General features: G+C 56.5%; 4 protein-coding genes across 4 annotated transcripts; all 4 read right to left on the bottom strand.

Annotated features, from left to right (window-relative positions):
• Positions 1–19: 19 nt before the first annotated feature.
• BGZ61DRAFT_439879 (ASST-domain-containing protein) lies at positions 20–2,535 on the bottom strand. Its single transcript, XM_046244406.1, has 2 exons — positions 666–2,535; positions 20–608 (listed from the first exon to the last, which is right to left on the bottom strand). Exons 1-2 carry the CDS (start codon positions 2,054–2,056, stop codon positions 206–208), a joined length of 1,794 nt encoding a protein of 597 aa, XP_046113076.1. The 5' UTR covers positions 2,057–2,535; the 3' UTR covers positions 20–205.
• A 4,228-nt stretch (positions 2,536–6,763) lies between these two features.
• On the bottom strand, positions 6,764–7,375 carry BGZ61DRAFT_294434 (uncharacterized protein; the record flags this gene model as incomplete). Its single annotated transcript, XM_046238612.1, has 1 exon — positions 6,764–7,375. A coding segment is annotated over one exon (612 nt), but the record flags the coding sequence as incomplete, so codon positions are not given.
• A 2,280-nt stretch (positions 7,376–9,655) lies between these two features.
• BGZ61DRAFT_439875 (uncharacterized protein) lies at positions 9,656–14,231 on the bottom strand. Its single transcript, XM_046244405.1, has one exon. The coding sequence runs from the start codon at positions 13,814–13,816 to the stop codon at positions 9,962–9,964; it is 3,855 nt and encodes a 1,284-aa protein (XP_046113074.1). The 5' UTR covers positions 13,817–14,231; the 3' UTR covers positions 9,656–9,961.
• A 1,559-nt stretch (positions 14,232–15,790) lies between these two features.
• Positions 15,791–17,341, bottom strand: BGZ61DRAFT_339118 (amino acid permease/ SLC12A domain-containing protein; the record flags this gene model as incomplete). The annotated part of the gene is made up of 1 exon (XM_046239197.1): positions 15,791–17,341. The coding sequence occupies one exon, from the start codon at positions 17,339–17,341 to the stop codon at positions 15,791–15,793; it is 1,551 nt and encodes a 516-aa protein (XP_046113073.1).
• Positions 17,342–18,540: the final 1,199 nt, after the last annotated feature.

Below are 18,540 nucleotides of genomic sequence, written 5' to 3'. Positions count from 1 at the left end.
CACGCAAATAGACAGAGGGTATGAGTAAATATTGGAATAATCCATGAGTAATTACAGAATGTGAACAAAATGAACCCCTCGCGATGAGGATCTCTTACCCAATACGCGTAACGCCAGTTCGCCATTCCCCGTTCCCACCGTTTCCCTAGGTATCAACGCCATGCATGAGATTAATAGGCACAAGAGCACAGGACTTTTTTCTTTTTTAGTCGATGCGCCTCTCTTCGGGCTCCAGCCGCTCGTACTTGGCGACACTGCTGTCCCAGCTGTGGAGGTGGTATCGTCGCCGCCAAAACCAGCGTCCCAGCGTCGAGACGGTGGCGATGGCGCCGATGATCATGCCCATGAGGACAAAGTTAGTCATGGTGGTCTCCATCTCGGGCCAGATGGAGGTGACGTGGCTGGCCATGAGGCACGGCTGGCCGGTGGCCATATCAATCACAAACGTCGAGCCGAGGATGGTGCCGTCGGCGGTGACGGCGGCGGCGGCCATGTAGCGATGGCTCGTCTCGCCGCCGAGGTAGATCTCCGTCTCGAAGCCGGTGCGGTTGGCGACGGCCACGACGTTCCTGTGGCCGTTGAGCGTGTTGGCGTAGTCGGAAGCGAGCTGCGTGATGTTAGCGGGCACGAAACTGACGGGTGAAACAGGGATAGGAAAACCTACCACTACCCACGAGACAATATCCGTGGCGCCGTTCCACGACAGCCACACGGTGGCATTCTCCGTGGTGCGATGAGGAGCCTCGATGGCGGCGCTGGGGAGCCATCTGGGCCGCCCGATCCAGTCGTGCTTCATGACGCGGTACGCGAACATGTCGGCCTGGAAGCCCTCGCCCAGCTTGCCGCGCTGGAAGTCCAGCACCGGCTTGCCGTCGGGCGTGTACTCAACGAACCCGGGATTGTAGCCCCAGCCGATAATGACGTTGTCATTGTCGAGCGTGTGGAAGCCGCCCATGGCGCCCGAGTCGATACCTGCGGGGTGGAAATACTCTTGCACAATGCGGGCCGTCATGGCCTCGGTGTCAATGGCCAGGTGCAGGCCGCGGGTCTTACAGCCGTCCTCCTTACAGGGGCCGGTTTGCTCGCCGTGATTGTCAAACATGGTGATGTGGCTCTGGTTCTTGTAGAACCGCGCGTCGTGCTGCCAGCCAAAGTTGGTGGCGCGGCCGTCGTTCAAATCGAGGAACTGGTTGCGGTGGCCGCCGAGCACCCAGATCGGGTGGCCGTCCTTGCCGTCGATGAGGGCGAGGAGCGAGAGATGGCGGCTGGAGATGAGATAGTTTCCGTCTTCGGTCTTGTCGACCGAGTTGATGTGGAAGAAGTCAAAGCCCGAGTTGTCGCTGACGCCGAATCCGCTGCCGTAGCGGGCGTAGGTGTCTTTAACATCGAAGTGATCCGTAGCCGCCCAAGTGAAGAGCACCTCGTCCGTCTCCATGTCGACCTCCTGGAAGCCGCTGTCCATCAACAAGCCGTCGACGGGCCCTCCCATAGAGGTGCAGTCCCAGGGGATACTCCAGTAGACGGTGAACAAGGCAGTGTTGTTCTCGGTGATGCGCATCTCGTGCATGTCAGCAAGGGTGTCCTGGTAGCCGTGGGCCGTCACGTTGTAGACGAGGTCGTAGTTCTCGTTGAACACGAGGCCGTAGCCGTTAGCATGGCCGCGGTTGTGGACGCCCTCCCAGAAGACCAGGTAGTTGGTTCCGTTCACCGTCTGGACCTGCGAGGTGTAGGAGTTGTCGTAGCGCTGGTCGGCGTAGACCAGGCTCATGTCCTTGGCGTCGAGGATCATGGGGCCCGCCCGCATCTTGCCGTACACGGCGCCGATGAAGATGTAGCCAGCATCGTCGACGGCGCTGCGGTCGTACGTGTTGACGTGGAGCACGGGAGCAATGATTTCCGAGGATCGGAACGTCTGGCTGGGGAATCCGCTGGTGGCATTTGCAAGGGCTGTGAATTCATCGAGGCTGTCGTAGAAGACCGTGTCCGCCAGGGAGGAGCCAGCCCAGGCGAGTGCCGACAGCACAGCCGAGGCCGTGCTTCTGAGGCTGGGAGCCATTAGGAGTAAGATGCTGAAATAAGTCGTACAATCGCAAAGTTGGAGTGTCGTCGAGAGTAGAAAGTCGTCGGGAGTAGCAAATCGTAGGTCGAGTTTAGCGATGGGGTGGAGGGACAGCCAGAGCAGAAGTCGCAGCAGTAGTAGCAGTAGTAATCACGGTAAGGATTGGACGCATCAACTGGCGAGCGATGGCGATAATCGAGGACAAAAAGGCAGAAGCGGCGCAAAAACTGGTGACGCTCTCACGCGAGCAATGCAAGACCAGGCAAGACCGAACTAAGAGTAACGAAGGCAACGGGAGCGGCGAGGGCGGGCGAAGAAAAGCGGCTCGCAGAAGGGGAAGCAAAGCGAAAGAGAGCGAAGGCGAGGAGGAGGAGGAGGAGAAGGAGAAGGAGGGGAGGATGAAGCAAGGAGATGGAGGATCGAGATAATATTGTGGCGGTTTCTTAAGCCAGGCTGGGCCAGAGCATAGATGGCACAATCGAGGGGCAGCCATCTTGATATACTGCGTAGTACTCCGTACCATCGAAGCCGATTCTGACCCCCCGGTTGGTCTTTACTAGGCGCACCAGGTGTAAGTGGAGGGTGGATGTAGGTACGTCGCCCTCCGCGTACTATGTACAGTAGTATTCACAGCAGCCACCTCCACGCCTCGTCGCGCCTCCCCATCGTCCAGTCATCGTCCAGGGTGCGCTCAGCCGAGTCGAGCAGGCCGTCTCGCCGCTATAAGCTGCGTCGTTGGGAGAAACCCTGCCACGCGCAGGGTTGACGGCGTCGGTGGGCCAGTCGACGTCACGCAAGACAGACGGGCCAGCTTTGTGCCTGAGATGGCTTCTCGATACGCGTGTCCGTGGCTAAGCTTTTAGCATTTTGAGACGCTTCTTTTATGAGTGTATATCAAGGTTAATGGGATATATGTCATGCACGCATTAGGCCGGTCTCTATTCTGTGGCTGACGACCGTTGTTGTTGTTAAGCATCCGCCAAGTCCAAAGCCGCTACTCTAATGAGAAGGGCGGAGAATTTCGTGGTCCACGACGCAGCACTGGCCACTTGCTCTCGACTCCCAATCTCGGAGGATATACGGATACTATGGAGTTGAACCGTGGTCATCGCAGTCGATCCCTATCTGCTCCTCTACTGTTCTGTGAAGCCGACTGCTTTGTTCCCAATCACGATACCCGAGCACAGTCGAAATCCCACCTCAACTCGCCACCACGACTCAGACAACGGCCGCCGCCTCCCAAGAATTTACCTTTGCGAGACCGCCCTTCCCGTAGTGCCACACAGTAATATGGGCCATTGTCTCAGCAAAAAAACCACACATTCCATCAACTCGAACCCGCGGTAAAAGCAGCGTCGTGCCCACAACATGGGTGCCCATGCCAGGCGTCTCCGCCCCTGGGGCTGTTGACGCAAGCCCAGCGCAGGGTTCGGGCGGTCGCCCGGAGGTTCCCAATAAAGTGGCCCGGCTGCGCTGCGTCGGTTCCCTGCTCGCCATCATGTGCGCCGCGCGGTTGTGCGTGGGTTATGGTGGGTTTGCGTACGTATGTTTCCGCAGACAGGTGACGAAGGTCGGAATTATGCTGCTGGCTTTGCTGGCTTGGGCCTCGTCTGGCGCCGGACGATGCGGAATGGCCTGCGGACGGGCACCGGAATGCATCACCTCTCCGTCATCGTTTCTAGGGCCATTGCCAAGGTCATGTCCATCCTCGTCGCCCGTGCTCATTCAATGTTTCGAGGTTCATCCTTCAATATTGCCCTTTGCCAAGCAATCATATTATAGTCGCTTTTCACATTCATCTGGTTTCGCAAGCCACCCGACCAACCGGGTCTAGCTGCATCTTCGGAGACGCAACACTCTGAACGAGAGACAGGTCTCACAACAAACCCACCAGGCGTTCCCGTACATCGGCCTCACAGGAACGAACCAACCGCAGCCGCATATTAGATTGGGGGCGGGAAAGCCTCCCCAACATCAGACGACTCGGCCAAAGCCCTCGATTAAATTACTCGACCAAAGTACTTCCAACGCTGCTGCAGTGGATTCATGAGACTCCCGCCACACGCTGGGGTGTAGGCACCAAAAACCTCCGACCATCAACGTCCCAAGACGGCCCAGGAGGGTCTGATGGATGTTTGATCGTAGCCCAGCCCTGATTTGCCTCGTGGGCCGGCGATCCACAGGGGCAGAACGCAAGAGACGCAGCGTCCACCCAACCCAGGCGTTACGCGCGTTCTCACACGACAAACCGGGGCCAGTCTCGAGCACCATATCCCGAAAAGAACATCCAAATCACAAGTGCGGCATTCCCTCGGGACGTGGGGACGGGACGGCGCTGTTCTTAGCATCACCTTTTCCAGCTGCCGGCACCACCAGCCACGTAATCAAAGGCCCATTTACTTCAGCTCCCACGCCCCCTCTCGAATCCCGGATGCGCCAGAATGCTGATCCCCATGTCACGTCCTCAGAAGGGGCGCCGGTCTTATTTTCTGTTGTCTCATCGGGCTCATCGGCTCCCCACAAAAGTAAACTCCCGCGTGGAAATAGGGGGACTTGGAACCGGCCGACACCCGCACATGACGCCTGCGACATGAGGCGGTTGGAGATCGGGATTGGCTTCGGAGATGCAGCAGTGAATTCCAGTGTCGGGCAAATGTGGCTGGTTCTTGGGCATACGGCACAGTGGTTGGCCCGGTAGGTGCTGGCACGGCGGATATTTAGTTCCAGAGTGATCCAATCTTCCGAGTCTTGAAGCCGTCAAGCAAGATACTCGGAGTGTTGATGGTTGAGGCTACGCGGCCACCGACTTCCGAAGCGCTGGAACTCGGCCTCACTCGTACCAGGTACAAAGCAACATGGATGTCCCGAAGCACCATGTAAGAAGCAGCACGATGAACCCTGGCCCCTACATGCTGCGTAGTGGTGCATACATAATAACCGCCAGCGTCAGAATGTGGAGGCTAAAAATTACCGACCTGATGGGCGGCAGCCACACTGAGAGCCCAGCAGGAAGCTCTGGAAGCACTACAAGGAACCTACAAAATACAGGGGAGATTTACAGGGGCTGTAGCGCTCACGCGCCCCTTCTCACCTACATGGGGGCGTCTCCAGCGCGACGCTATGCCCTGCGTCTTACGCAGCCGCAGGCTCTCAGGCCCTCTCTCACAAGGTCACAGCGCCCCTGAAGATGCAGTAGTGCCTTTGCGACTCCCGAGAATCCGGGTCTCGGGACACCGACGGCCGGTAGGGCATTCACCTACTGCTTGATTGGCCTTGTTTCATTTTGCCTAGTTTTATTTGCCTAATGCGGTAGGTAATGACAGTTGGACGCGATTGACCAATTGGTCGATGGGTCGATTGACTTTCCGTCTGATCTTCCTCTTCCCTTCATTCCCCCGTATACCCGTATACGAAGCTGTCCGGTTTGACGCCAACTTAAGCCTATTTACTCCAAGGACATGCTTATCGTCAAACCTACCTCTAAGCTCTCAGTTTTCTTGTTGGCATTCCAGCTCATCCCGAACAACAGAGTGTGTACCAGTCCAGCCCGGTATTTCATTCTTGTCTCGGGTCTGAGTTGAGTCAGTTTGTGTCTCTGTGTCATCCACACAGGTCACTCGGCGTTATGTTTAATTGCGCCTCGTCATGTCTGCTGCCATTAATAGCGAGTGCTCCCATTGAATGTCTTACGCGCATCCAAGCGGATTGTCGTCGTCACAGCAATCCAGAGATGCTTGCCGAAGGTCTTTCCCTTGTCTCGAAGCCACCCGAAGTTGAGTTCAGGAATGCGGAAGCAATACAATGCACAATGGGTTGTCCACAAGCGAAACATTCCATGGGATTATCAGAACGCAAGCGAAGTCGGACTGCCACTAAGGAAGCGTCAACCTCTCCCTTTGCGCCGAGCCCAGCGACTGTCGAGGAATCCGACATTGACATCACATTTACATCGCATTAACACATCTCACAGCAAGCAGGCAAAGAATCAAAGATGCTCAAGTATGGTACAATTGAATTACCCCCACAGGGGGCTACCCAGAAGAAATATCTACAGTCGACGAATAAATCTAACTGCCAACACGATCCATGGCTCAAACGGCCGAGCACCACCTCCATTCAAGACGGCAGGACTCCCGTGAGCGCGCGACGCTCCGCTGCTTAAGTGCAAGCAGGGGCATCAGCAGTGACGGTGACGTACTTGGTTTGCACATGTGTCTTGGTGTGAGGCTTGCCGGTCACGGTGACGTACGAAGTGACGGCGGCGCCGTTGCCAGAGCCGTTACCGGATCCGCTGGAGCCGGACTGGGCGGCGGAGGGGACAACATAAGAGGCAGCGGCGGAGGTGACCTGGGCAGCGGCGGAAGAGACAACAGAGACGGCAGCGACAGTAGGAGCAACGACGACGGTGGACTCGATGGTGGTCTCCTCGCCGTCATCCTCGCAGTCGTCCTCATCGTCACCCTCGTCATCACCCTCATCCTCATCAGCGGGGCACTCCTCATCATCACCAGCATCCTCGTCATCGCCCTCATCCTCATCGGCGGGGCACTCCTCATCGTCAGCAACAGCGGAAGTGGTGGCAGCAGGAGCCTCGGAGGTAACCTCAGCGGCGGCAGAAGAGGCAGCAACGGGAGTGATGGCAGAAGTCACAACACCGGTCTCAGTGACAGCGGCGACGGCAGTGGTAGCGGCAGCGGAGGTAACGGCGGGGGCGGCGGAAGAGGCAACGGCGGAAGAGGCAGAGCCGGAGCCGGAGCCGCCAGAGGAGCTGCCACCAACAGTGAAATCAACGCAAGACTCGTAGGTCTGGTTGATATCGGCAGCGTCCCAGAACCACTGCAGAACACAGTCACCGGCGGTGGAGCACTCGCTGCCGAGGTCGTCGGGGATGGTGACGCTGAAGGCGGTGTTGTTGGCGGGCATGCCAGCGTTGGAGGCATAGTTGGAGAACTCGATCAGGGGCGTGCCGATGATGCTGTTGGTGCTGGTCTTGACAACCGACACGTTGGCGTAACCGGTGTGGGGAGCGGCAATGTTGATGGCGAAGTCGACCGTCTCGCCGGCGGTGTAGCTCTGGACGAGGTCGGTGTTGTCGGCGAGTTGGAAACCCTTGCAGAGCCACAGGTTGCAGGCCGAGGCGTCGAAGTCGCTGCCGACGACCTGCAGGATGCCCTGGACATTGCCGTTGATGTCCGAGGACTGCTGGTAGTAGGGCTGGTCACCGCAAGCAGCCCGGAAGGCATCGCCGGGCTGGCGGGGCGCGGGGGACTTGATGAAGCCGTGGGCGGCGACGAGGGGCACGATGGCGGCGAGGGCGGCAAAGGACTTCATTTTGGCGGTTGGGGTATAAACGAATAAGTCGAGTTTTTGGAACTGGGTAGTTTGTTTGTTGAGGATCTTGGTTGGAGTCTCTGGGACCAGATGCTAGGGATAGAGAGTGGTTGGAATGAAGGCTCAAGGAGCACGAAGCAAAAAGTTTGGTGTGTTTGAAAATTGGGGGCCGTCAAGGCTTGAAAGAATGGCAATACAATGAAAGTGAATGTACAAGCGTACAAGAAAAGAATGGCTGATCTGGTCCTTCGAGGTCCGTTGAGAAAAGAGGCTGAGGAGAGAAGGGAAGGGAATACAACCAAGCGGCGAGGGAGGTGCAGTTGATATACGGATGTTTGGCAGCGAGCTGGCCGGGCCTGAGTTTCTAGATCTGGCCTAGGACAGGCAGAGTTGAACCGTCCCGTCTCATCCCTTGCTGGCTCTCCACAACCGAGCAGTCAGTCCTCAGTTCCCTAGCCCAGTTTCCTCTGTCAATTTGTCCAACCCCCCCGGTCGTCCACCACAACCGAAGCCCGGTGGCGGCAACGAGAATGGAGCCAGGACAGGGGTCTTGGGATGACAAGCGCCGGCCGGAGATGGACCCCAGGCCCGGAGGAGCGTTGCGTTGATAGTCCGCCAATTGCCATTGCGGCAAACTGCATCTGGACGACCCGGGGCCAGATTCCGCCGTTTCGAGCCGGTGAGCGGCCTGGAGACTGTCAATTCCAAACATTGGCGCTGTGTGCCGCGGCATTGATTCGTAGACGGGCGGATGGGGAGGCGTAATGCGCGGAAAGCATTGCGTCTGCGTGTCAATGGATGTTCATTGTCTTGACGACCAGCAACACCACCACCGCCATTTCAATAACTGAACCACACCATTTCAATAACTCAACCACAACCAAGATACACGCAGAAGTCGGTGAACAGGGCCATTCCAGCGCCCGCCCTGTCCTACAAGCTTGTCCATGGCATCTCAACCAGACCCAAACTCGCCCAGCCCAGCCCAGCATCTCGCATGCGGCCTGGCCCCCAGCGCAAGGCGTTCCCAAAACCGCAGCCAAGAGCCGAGCTCACCGGATTCTGGAACCCCGCCTACAACCCACTAGGCTGCGAGAATCCCAGATCCCATCATTATCCGCCCCTCGCGTCGCGTGGAAATAGCGTCCATCTGGGCCCCCCCCTGTAAGTCGGTAGGGCGGGTCCCTGGAACCCCCGTGTTTGGGGCCAGCGCAAGGGGCGCCGCGGCGATTGGTGGATTATCGCCATGTCATGTTTGAGCCTCAAGTTGCGACGGCCACGCGAGGCCTGGAGAGATTGCGAGGAGATTTCCGGCGAGGATGCTCAGTCGGTAACGGGAAACTTGCCAAGCGGGAGAAACAGAAAAACCAAGATGCGTTGGATCGATTCGCTTGGCTGAAGCGAGAGGCAATACCGGTAAGGCTTCAGCAGATGAGAACTGGCCAAAGCCCGTGAACAAGACTGCACTTCGCCATTGACTCCCGTGACTCGTTCGCGAAGCTACAATTCTCCTCGTCAGGTACGCGGAGCAACCCCCCATAGTGGAGAGCCGCATCGCTGGGTTCAATCCTCGATCAAGAAGGTTTCCCGAGCCTCGATTGCCGTCTAGACGATGGGGTGATCTTCGCTTCCCATCCCCCTGTCGACCTTGAGCCGCCGGAGCCCCCTGTCAGTCCCAGTTCAGGTGGAGGCCCAGTCTCTCATCTCGGCCGGGTTCTGTCACCGTTCGGTTAAGAGCCCACGGTGATGCTGGCTGCCGTTAAGCTTAGAGCGAGCAAGCGTGGGCTCGATTCAAACTCCCCGTCTGCACCGCTGCTCCGCGTACCCGCCTGGGTTCTTCGTGGGCCATTGCGAGCCCTACTCTTCCTTACCAGCTGCAGCCAAGGCCGCAGAGGCGAATCCACACGACGGCCCTGGGTGCGTCCCGTTTCAGGCTGCGCAACCACGTCGTGGGCCCAGGTGAGATGATTTGTTCGGGGCAATCCGAGTGGTCGACGCCGGGTTTGCATCCCAGCAGGTCAATTAATTTGGCGAGCCAAACATCTAAGGGACGGGGATCCTTCGGGCCCATTGTCAATGCAACAGCTGGATCATGTCGGCTTGGCCAGTGATTTAAAATGTATTTGCAGTCCTGAACCGCAAGAAATCGCCAAAGGGTGATTCTCAAGTTCATGCAATCAATTCAAGAGAGAGCGGACGGAAACGAAACCGGACGTGGTGATCATGTTCATCATGGTCATCACACAACCCCCAGCGCACATGAGACAACAAATCGAAACAATACTTTATTCAAACAATCTCCGGGGCTCCTTGAAGGAACCTCTGAAAGGGGTATATCTGCTTCTGGCGTGTTGAAACGCGCAAGCCCAGGCCCCGCGATCTTTCTTCAACGCCGTTGAGTCGCTACATCATCGTGATTTGATCGTACCAAGAAACAAAATGCCAAGGCCAAGAGAGGCCGGTCGAGGTGAAACAATCTACATGAATCCTAAATAACGCGTAAATCATGCAAATCGTTGTCGAGAGAGCACATCACTCGATTTGTTGAATTCTCGCAGTTGGTCACCCTTATTAGATGGGCTCGTCACGGGGCTCGATGAGCACCTCGTTGACAGCAACATGACCAGGTTGGCACACGGCGTAGACAATAGACGAGGCCACTTCCTCTGGCTCCAGCACCTTGGCGCCCGAGGGCTCGCCAAACTTCTTCAGGGCCTCGGCGTCGGTCGACAGGCCCAAAAGGTCGGTAGCGACATTGCCTGGCTGGATCGATGTGACGCGAAGTCCTGAGCCCGCCGTCTCAAGTCGCAAGCTCTGCAGCGTCGCCTCGACGAAGAACTTGCTAGCAGAATAGACTCCAAGACCAGGGAATACCTTGCGTCCTGCATCAGAGGAGATGGCAACAATGTGGCCAGCGCCTCGGGCCAGCATGCCCGGGACCGTGGAGGAAATGCAGTGGAGCAGACCCTTGCAGTTGACATCAACGGTTCGCTCCCAGTCGTCGGTATGGTTGTTGGCCATCATAGTAAAGTACATTACTCCGGCGCAGCTAACAAGGATGTCAACGGGGCCGAGTTCCTCGCTGGCCGTCTTCATGAGCGACTCCACTTGCGCCTTGCTGGTCACGTCTGTCTTGTGGATCAGGACCTTGCCTCCATGCACAGCGATCTTCTTCTTGATGGCTTCGAGGGCGTCGGTACGTCGAGCTGCGATCGCAACGTGGGCACCCTCCTTGGCCAACCCAGCAGCTACGGCAGCACCGATGCCAGACGAGGCACCTGTGATAACAGCAACCTTGCCAGCCAACTTGCCCTTGCGAACCTTGGGCACAACGCCGTTGACCTGGTTTCGACGAGGGGGCTTGGAAATCCAACCTCGCGCGTAGAAGTGTCGAGTGTAGATTTCGAGGAGCCCGCCGTCGATCTTTCGGCGGCTGATGCCATATTTATCCAAAGTCGGCTGAGTCTTGCCATCCTTAAGCACAATGACAGACTTTAGGACCTCCACACTAGGCATACCACCACGGAGGATGTCCACAGTGAAGGGGCAATCACCGCCCTTCTTGCCGCCGCGCTTCTCGTTCCAGAGTGCAACCCATTCGTCCCACGGAAGAGGTTGGGTCGCGTACCCAAGTTCAGCGAGAGACGCAAACAAGTCCTTGGAAGAAATGGGGGCAGGGTCGCCAAGGTGATACAGAGGTTGCTCGGTGTCATCTGTGTGGTTGGCAAGAGTAACAATGGCGTCACTAACGAAATCCACGGGGGCCATCTCCAAGAACCATCCTTCAACATCGGGGGCATAGCCAAGCTGCAAGGACTCAACGACCAACGCGTTCATTAGATCGTAGGTGTTGGTCGATCCAGAGACGCTGTGGCCAGTGATAGTACCTGGACGGTACACTCGAACAGGAATTCCGCGACTACCGGCCTCGTAGACCAGCTTCTCGGCAACCCACTTGGTCTGTCCATATCCATCTAGGAGATCTGTCGGGACCCTATCAACGTCGATAACCACATCCTCAGACCAACCCTCAGTTGAGGGCGGGAGGACACCATTGGTGGACACATGGTGAACAGTGGCACCGCTGCGGGAGGCCAGGCGCAAGATTTCTCTCGTGCCTCCCACATTGGCATTTCGAAGAGCAGCGTAGGGGTAGACCAAGTTGACAGTAGCGGCGGCATGCACTATCACCTGAACTCGTGTCGCCAGGTCGTCAAAATTCTCAGGGGAAAGACCCAGACGCTTTCTTGCCAGGTTACCGGGGAGGATCTCCATACGCTCGAGGATTGAGTCATCCCATAGACCCAAATCAATCAGATTCTTGCGGATTCGAGCCATACCCGCAGGGGCACAGTCCTCAACCGGTTCGGGGAAGCGTACAAGGCAAATAATGTGAGCAGAAGTAGTATCCACTAGAGTCTTGAGCAGGAAAGCACCCAAGTATCCAGTGGAACCAGTCAACAGAACAGTCTCGGCGTCCTTAAGTGGACGCATCGGGGTGCCGTTAGACTGAATATCGTCAGGAAGAACACTATCAGCACGGAGAACAGCTGGCAAATCAGCTTGCACAGCCGCGGTGTGGCCGTCGCGCGCAGCCTTCACAGCTTCAACATGTCCCTCCAGGGTAGGAGTTCCAGCCAGGGGACCAAGTGGAACAGGGAAGCCAAAGGTCTTTGATAGTCGGCTAGCCAGGTCTGCGAGTGCAAGGGAGTGGCCACCAAGGTCAAAAAAGTCATGCTTGGGGGTAATGGCGGTTGCTGGCATTTTGAGAGAAGCCGCCCACATCATGATAATGGTTTCCATCTTGATCTTGATGTTTTGCTCCTTTTTAGGGCTGCCAACGATGGGTGACCTGGGTGATGGCGGTGAGGGCAACGCCTTGAGGTCCGTCTTTCCAGACACACCATGTGTAGGCAACTCATCCAGTTCGACCCAGATTGCAGGAATCATGTAGTGCGCAAGATGCGCAGAAAGGGCACGCCGGGACACCGGGCTGTACCCATACTCATCAATGATGGGCATGGTTCGGTCTCTGTGCTCACCTTCGTCGCGGACAAAGTAGGCAACGAGCTGCCTCTGGAGTCCTTCGCCGTGAGCAATGACTGCACAGTCGCGGACGGACAGGTGCTTGACGATGGCGCTCTCAACGGCACCGGGCTGGACGGTGTAGCCACGAGTCTTAATCATGCCACCAACTCTGCCAGTGATCTCCAAGAGGCCAGAAGGGAGAATTCGGGCGAGATCGCCAGTGCGATACATTTTGGCGCCCTTTTTCCTCTCAAAAGGGTCCATCTGGAAGGCTTTATCGGTTGTCTCTGGGAGGTTTAGATAACCTCTCGCAAGGAGGTCTCCGCCAACGAAGAGCTCGCCGCTGACGCCGGGACCAACTCTGTTGCCAGCCTCATCCAGAATGTAAGTATGCTCAGGGTCGGTAGGCTGGCCGACGGGGCACACGCTGTCCTCATAGTTAATGAAGCTTTGGATCTTGCCAGCGGCAACCTCGTGAGTCTCGCTTGCGCTGTAGACATTGAGTAGGCTGGTGGTGGAGGGGAGCGCGGAGATGGCGCGGCGGCAGAGATCTGTGGTAACCACCTCTCCATTGAGCCATAGTGAGCGCAGCTCCGGCAGGCGGTCGCTGAGTTTGGGGTGTCGAGAAAGAACAGTCGCCAGGAGTGTCGGAGTCATGAGAGTGTCGGTAATGCGCTTAGACGCAAGCAGGTCAACAAGAGCCGTGGGGTCGTAGCTGACCCGGTCTGGGACGGCAACCACTGTCGCTCCACGCAACAGAGGACGAAGAATCTCCCAGACGAAGAAGACGTTGCAAGCCACCCTGTCACCGGGCTGAAGGTCGCTGACGCCGAATCTCAGGTCGTATGAGCGCACCGCTGCTCTGTGGGGGTTCATGATTCCCTTGGGCTGGCCAGTGGTACCGGAGGAGTATGAGACAAACGCAAGCCTCTCAACATCATCCTCGGAAGGCAATGGACGTCTTGCGTCAAGCTCGGGGACATGTTCCCTCCCGGCAGCTTTGTCGGGGTTGTCAATGATGATGACAGGGACGTCTGACTTAATTTGGCTGGCATGAGCCATCTGGGTGATAACCACGGTGGGCTTTGCATCGTCAACCACATCGCGCAGCAGACCCGGAGGATAGGCCAGCTCAAGCACGAGGAATGCACCTCCAGCACGAAGTGCAGCAAGAGAAGCAATCACGTAGTCGGCACTCCGACCCATGAGCACACCGACGAGGTCGTCGCGGCCAACGCCATGGTCCCGGAGGCGGTCTGCCAGGGCCCATGTCTCGCTGTCAAGCTCGGCATAGGTGAGAGTTCTCGTCTCATCCTCGAGAGCGACGGCATTGGGCGTAGCCGCGGCCTGCTGCTCGAACAAGCTCACCAAGTCCTTGTTAATGTCGAGGACAGTCATCTTTCCAAGTGTGTCTCGTATCAAGACAGCGTGGCAGGACGGCGGGCGGCCGTAGTTAAGTGAGAGACGGAGTGGGTCACGCGACCACGCCGTTAATCCAGAGATGTCGGTGATGGATCCCGGGAAAACCCCAACAAGGTGCGGACAGATGGAGACAGACGGAGACGGACAAAGGTTATCGGCGGGTCTAAAATGATGACTGTCGATAAGTTTTCACAGACGCCGGGGTTCACGAAGCGCGGCTGTCGTGTAATGTATGTCTTGGACCAACGTCTCAAACGGTTTCCATCGTTCGAAACGGGCTTAAAAGGCGACTCGCGGGGTCGATGACGCGATGGAAGTGGCAATTGAGGTTGTCTCCACAAACAGGGACGCGAGATGGGATGATAAATAGAAGTTCTTGGTTCAGACTTGGAACAGGACTGCCCCAGATGTTGCCACCGCCCTCACATCAACCAGGAACCAGAGGCTGCTCGGCCCCGATTTATTTCCTCGCTTGTGCATCACCTTGTGCATCCATCAGGGCAATGTTGAGTTGCAAAGCCCCCACGTCGGGAATTGGGGTTCCGTGATTGGGTTGGACGACAGCCTCCACCAAAACCACACGGTTCATACCGCTTGATCTAGCTCCGAATCAGGCTTGGTGCAGCATCTTGATCCGGGGCCCAACACTCTGAACCCGGAGCAATGGCGGGATGTGCGAGCCCGGGCCAATGTTTGTGTCTCGAGAGCCATCGTGGCTATGAATCACGCGTGGGGGACGTTCTGCACAACTGCCAATAGAGTCGGTGATGGTGTCAACTGTCGTCGATCATGAGAACTGTTGCATTTTCGATGACGATGTTTTCGAGCTGGGGGTATTCCCAACCAAACTGCTGGGCCACTTTCACGTGCCAGAAAATGTTTCGGTATAGGGCGCTAGGCTATATTTGGTCCTAGTGAGGTCATCCTCTGCAAATCGGAAGCACCCGATGTCGGCTTTGATAAGCTCTCAGGAACAGGTACAGGGTAGCTGCAATTCCACAGAAACCAGGATCGACTCGGCTTCATGCTTTGGGGCACTCCGAGTGTGCCTATGCAAGGTGTTCAAAGAGTCAATTGCGGCAGTGTTAGGTCATGTGCCAATGTTAGTTCGCTATGTCGAACGCCTATCGTATTGGAAACCCTCGTGATGTGTTGTCCTAAAATGCAGGTGTGGTCCATGTGCCCGCGGGATGACGATTGCGTGATCGAGCCTTGGACAATCTAGGAAAGTATTTGGATATGAGTACCTGAGTTGACTTCATTCTCGGATCTCGCAAAATTTTTGACTCCCGTTAATTCTGTACCTATTAGTCTGAAAGTTAAATAAAAAGCGTACTCATTGATTTTTACGATAGTCATGACTTATACCAAATCTTGACGTCTCAAATGCACCACCTTTGTAGATATGGCTCGAGATAGTGTTGCACAACCCGACGGCCCGAGGTAGTTTGAGGTCGCGTGCGCCCTGTTTACGTGTATATTTCCCCTTCCATCGTCCTGCATATCCCTTTGCATGAGCGGTCAGTCGAATGGTCTTTATTGATACGTCGACTAGGGGGAGCTAGTTGACCGAGAATGTGATTCCGAGACGCGACATGCTCCAGGCTTTCCGATCATCAATAATAGCTATGAATGCGTGGGGGAGGCACATGTTCGAGACCTTGGAAACATCGCATTTTAATGTAAACACGTAACGGTGACCCCAGGGAGGCTTGATGCTGTGGTCGTGATACGTGAAGAGATCATACACCGAAGGACGCATATTGAAACCAGCCAGTTTGCCTCTGTTTCCATCACATAGTTCATAACTGGAAACATGTTTAGACATAGCTCACATTGCGCTCTTACGAGAAACACTGGGTGTAAAGACTTTTCCGATAAACGGGTATCATTATTATCAAAACATTACGCAAAATTACAACACATGCTTTTTTTAACCACCACCTCCCATCACGATTGCCGCCCCCTAGTAATATCGGCCTCGGCTAGCGGGACAATCTTGGTGCGGCAGATAATCTTATGCCCGACGTAGAGAGCGATAAAGAGCATGAGACTGACGTAACACGAGAAGAAGTCACTCGTGTTCCAGTCAATGAATACAGTGAAGCCGTTGGTAATGGTGATCAGAGTGTTGAAGAAGAAGCCGTAGTAAGACAGGAAAGGCTGGAATGGAGCAATGAATGGGAGCTCTTCGCGGTTGATACCCTGGACCTTGAGGATCTTTTGGAAGCGGAGATGGCAGATACTGATGAGAGCCCAAACGATGAAGCTGGCGGTGGCGCAGATGTTGAGCAGCCAGTCGAAGACGAGGGTGCCGCTGGAGGAGAGGTTGAGGAAACCAAGGAGGCCGAGCAGAGAGCAGAGACCGACGGCGTAGTAGGGAGTTCCAACGCGGTTGGTGCGCTTGAGGAACTGGGGGGCAAGGCCTTCCTCGGCCAGACCGACCATGATGCGGCTGCTGGAGTAGACGTTCGAGTTGGCGGCCGTGAGCACAGCCGTGAGCAGCACAGCGTTAAGGATGTGGGGAAGAACAGGCACGCCGGCGCGCACCACCATAATGACGAGGGGAGAAGCTGAGGCATCGGTCTTGTCGGTGTTGAGGGCCTCGAGGTCGAACGGAACATTGAGACCGACGAAGAAGACGGTGGAGACGAAGAGGACAAAGATGCCCCAGAAAGTCCAGCGGATGGCGGAGGGAATGGCCTTGCTAGGGTTGGCAGTCTCACCGGCACCAACACCGACGAGCTCGGCGCCCTGGTAGCTGAAGCCAGCGGTGACGAGGACGGCCCAGAAACCCACAAACTTGCCCTTGTCACCCTCAACCATGTACTCGGCAAAAGGGCCCGGGTTCTTCCAGTTGCTGAAGCCAATGTAGCCCTCGTCACCTACACCGGCGTTGATGCAGATGGAGAAGATGATGAAGCCGATGATGGTGATGACCTTGATGCTGGAGAACCACATCTCCACCTCACCGAACCAGCGGATGGGAAGGAAGTTGAGAGCGGTGAAGAGAACCCAGAACACGGCGATCCAAATGGCGATGCTGAGAGAGCTATTCCAGTATTGGATGATGAGACCGGCAGCGGTAAGCTCGAGGGCGAAGGTGATGGACCAACTAAACCAGTAGATCCAACCCATGGCGAAACCGAGAGTTGGGTCGACGAAGCGCGTGGCGTACGCGGTGAAGGAGCCGGCAACGGGAATATAAGCGGCCATCTCTCCCAGACTGGTCATGACGGAGTAGACGACAGTACCCATGAAGATGAAGGCAATAAGCAGAGAGACGGGGCCGGCCTTGGCGAGGGCCGAGCCAATACCCAGGAACAGACCAGTTCCAATGGTTGCACCAATGGCGATGAACTGGAGATGGCGGGAGCTCATGCTACGGTCAAGGCCAGAGTCGCCCGTCTCGAGATCCTCCTGAGGGCCATCGCCGGCAACGCGCTTCTCCTTGCTGGGCCGGGGCGACTTTTCGTCGTTGGACGAATCGGCGGCAAACATTTTTGCAGCCTTGGCGGGGGTTGAGATCTGATGTGTGGTTTCCGGGGAGCGCCAGGGACAAAGCCGGTAGCCAGTCGACAAGAATCGAGGAGGTTGACGAAGGTTGGCCGAGAAGCAATTGATATATGGAGCAAGCGACTAGAGGCACAGAGACACGGAGACCGTGACAGGACAACCAGCCAGCATCAAAGAGCTACAGCAGAGAGGCAGAGCAGCGGGACAGAAGAGGGCAAAGCAGAGCAGAGCAAAGCAAAGCAGACAAGTCGGGACGGCACAGAACTGGATGAGCAACGGGGGAGTCAGGGCCAAGTGGGATGGAAAGCGGTCGTGTTATGTAACAAGAACAGAATGCGAGGCCCGTCAAAGACAGGGCTCCATCATGGCCCCATGGGCCCATTGCGCAAAATTTCTCCCCACGGGAACGAGCAATGGCCAAGCTGATCCCATCCTATTCCCATATTGCCATGCCACTGGCCCCCGTTGCCGGAGCCCTAGCCGCCTGCCGCAGCTGTAGTGTGCCCCCAACCGCCTCAGCTGGGCCTGGTAGCATCGGCGACGCCCGTGGCAGCGGCAAAGACAGCAGCAGCAGGGGCCGGCGATGGCTTGCAGCGGGAGGAGCTGGGACAGCGGACGTGGTGGTGGTGACGTTGTGGAGAAGGCGATGAAGAAAAAAAAACGTGAACCCATCGCGAGATTTTCCTAGTGGAGGTTTCGCCTCTCCAGAGCGCGGCTCCTTCACTGTTTCGGCGACGGCCCGCTGAAAAATGCCCAAGCTAGGGCCTGGTTTGGCTGCACTACGGCGCTGCTGCGGCGTAAAAGCGTTCGCGGCAGTGGGTGTCGGTTGCGCTCCAGGCCAATCGGCTTCAGCGCCCTGGCCCTTTTCGGTGGCCAACCAAGCCAAACCCAAGCCAAGAGCCAAAATTTTGCACGAGCGCTGAGGCTATTTGCTGCGAGCTGGCTTCCATTGCCCATCCATGCATTCTTTCCGCGCATTCCATGCATATTCTAGATGGGACCTGATTTACGATGATGGAGGGACGGATCGATCCTGTTTTTTTTCATCTTCTGTACCGAGGATGCGCGCCACTCAACAACTGCCTATTCTGTGCCTCGTTGCGGCATGTGTCTTCTCTACTGATTTTTACCCTGCCCTCTCATGACTCTGTTCATCCCATCATTGCGGCACAGGGAACCAGCCA

The sequence above is a fragment of the Ilyonectria robusta genome (genome assembly GCF_021365365.1).
Source record: "Ilyonectria robusta strain PMI_751 chromosome Unknown BGZ61scaffold_1, whole genome shotgun sequence".
Classification (NCBI taxonomy): Eukaryota; Fungi; Ascomycota; class Sordariomycetes; order Hypocreales; family Nectriaceae; genus Ilyonectria; species Ilyonectria robusta.
The sequence above is the reverse complement of the archived record's forward strand: the minus strand, read 5'-3'. Positions and strand labels throughout refer to the sequence as shown.

What these genes read in the sequence shown, in the direction of transcription:
- BGZ61DRAFT_439875 (XM_046244405.1), bottom strand. Translation starts at nt 13,816, where the DNA reads ATGACTGTCCTCGACATTAACAAGGACTTGGTGAGCTTGTTCGAGCAG.
- BGZ61DRAFT_439879 (XM_046244406.1), bottom strand. Translation starts at nt 2,056, where the DNA reads ATGGCTCCCAGCCTCAGAAGCACGGCCTCGGCTGTGCTGTCGGCACTC. An exon ending in GATATTGTCTCGTGGGTAGT is followed by an intron (nt 609 to 665) that starts GGTAGGTTTTCC and finishes TAACATCACGCA; the next exon opens with GCTCGCTTCCGACTACGCCA.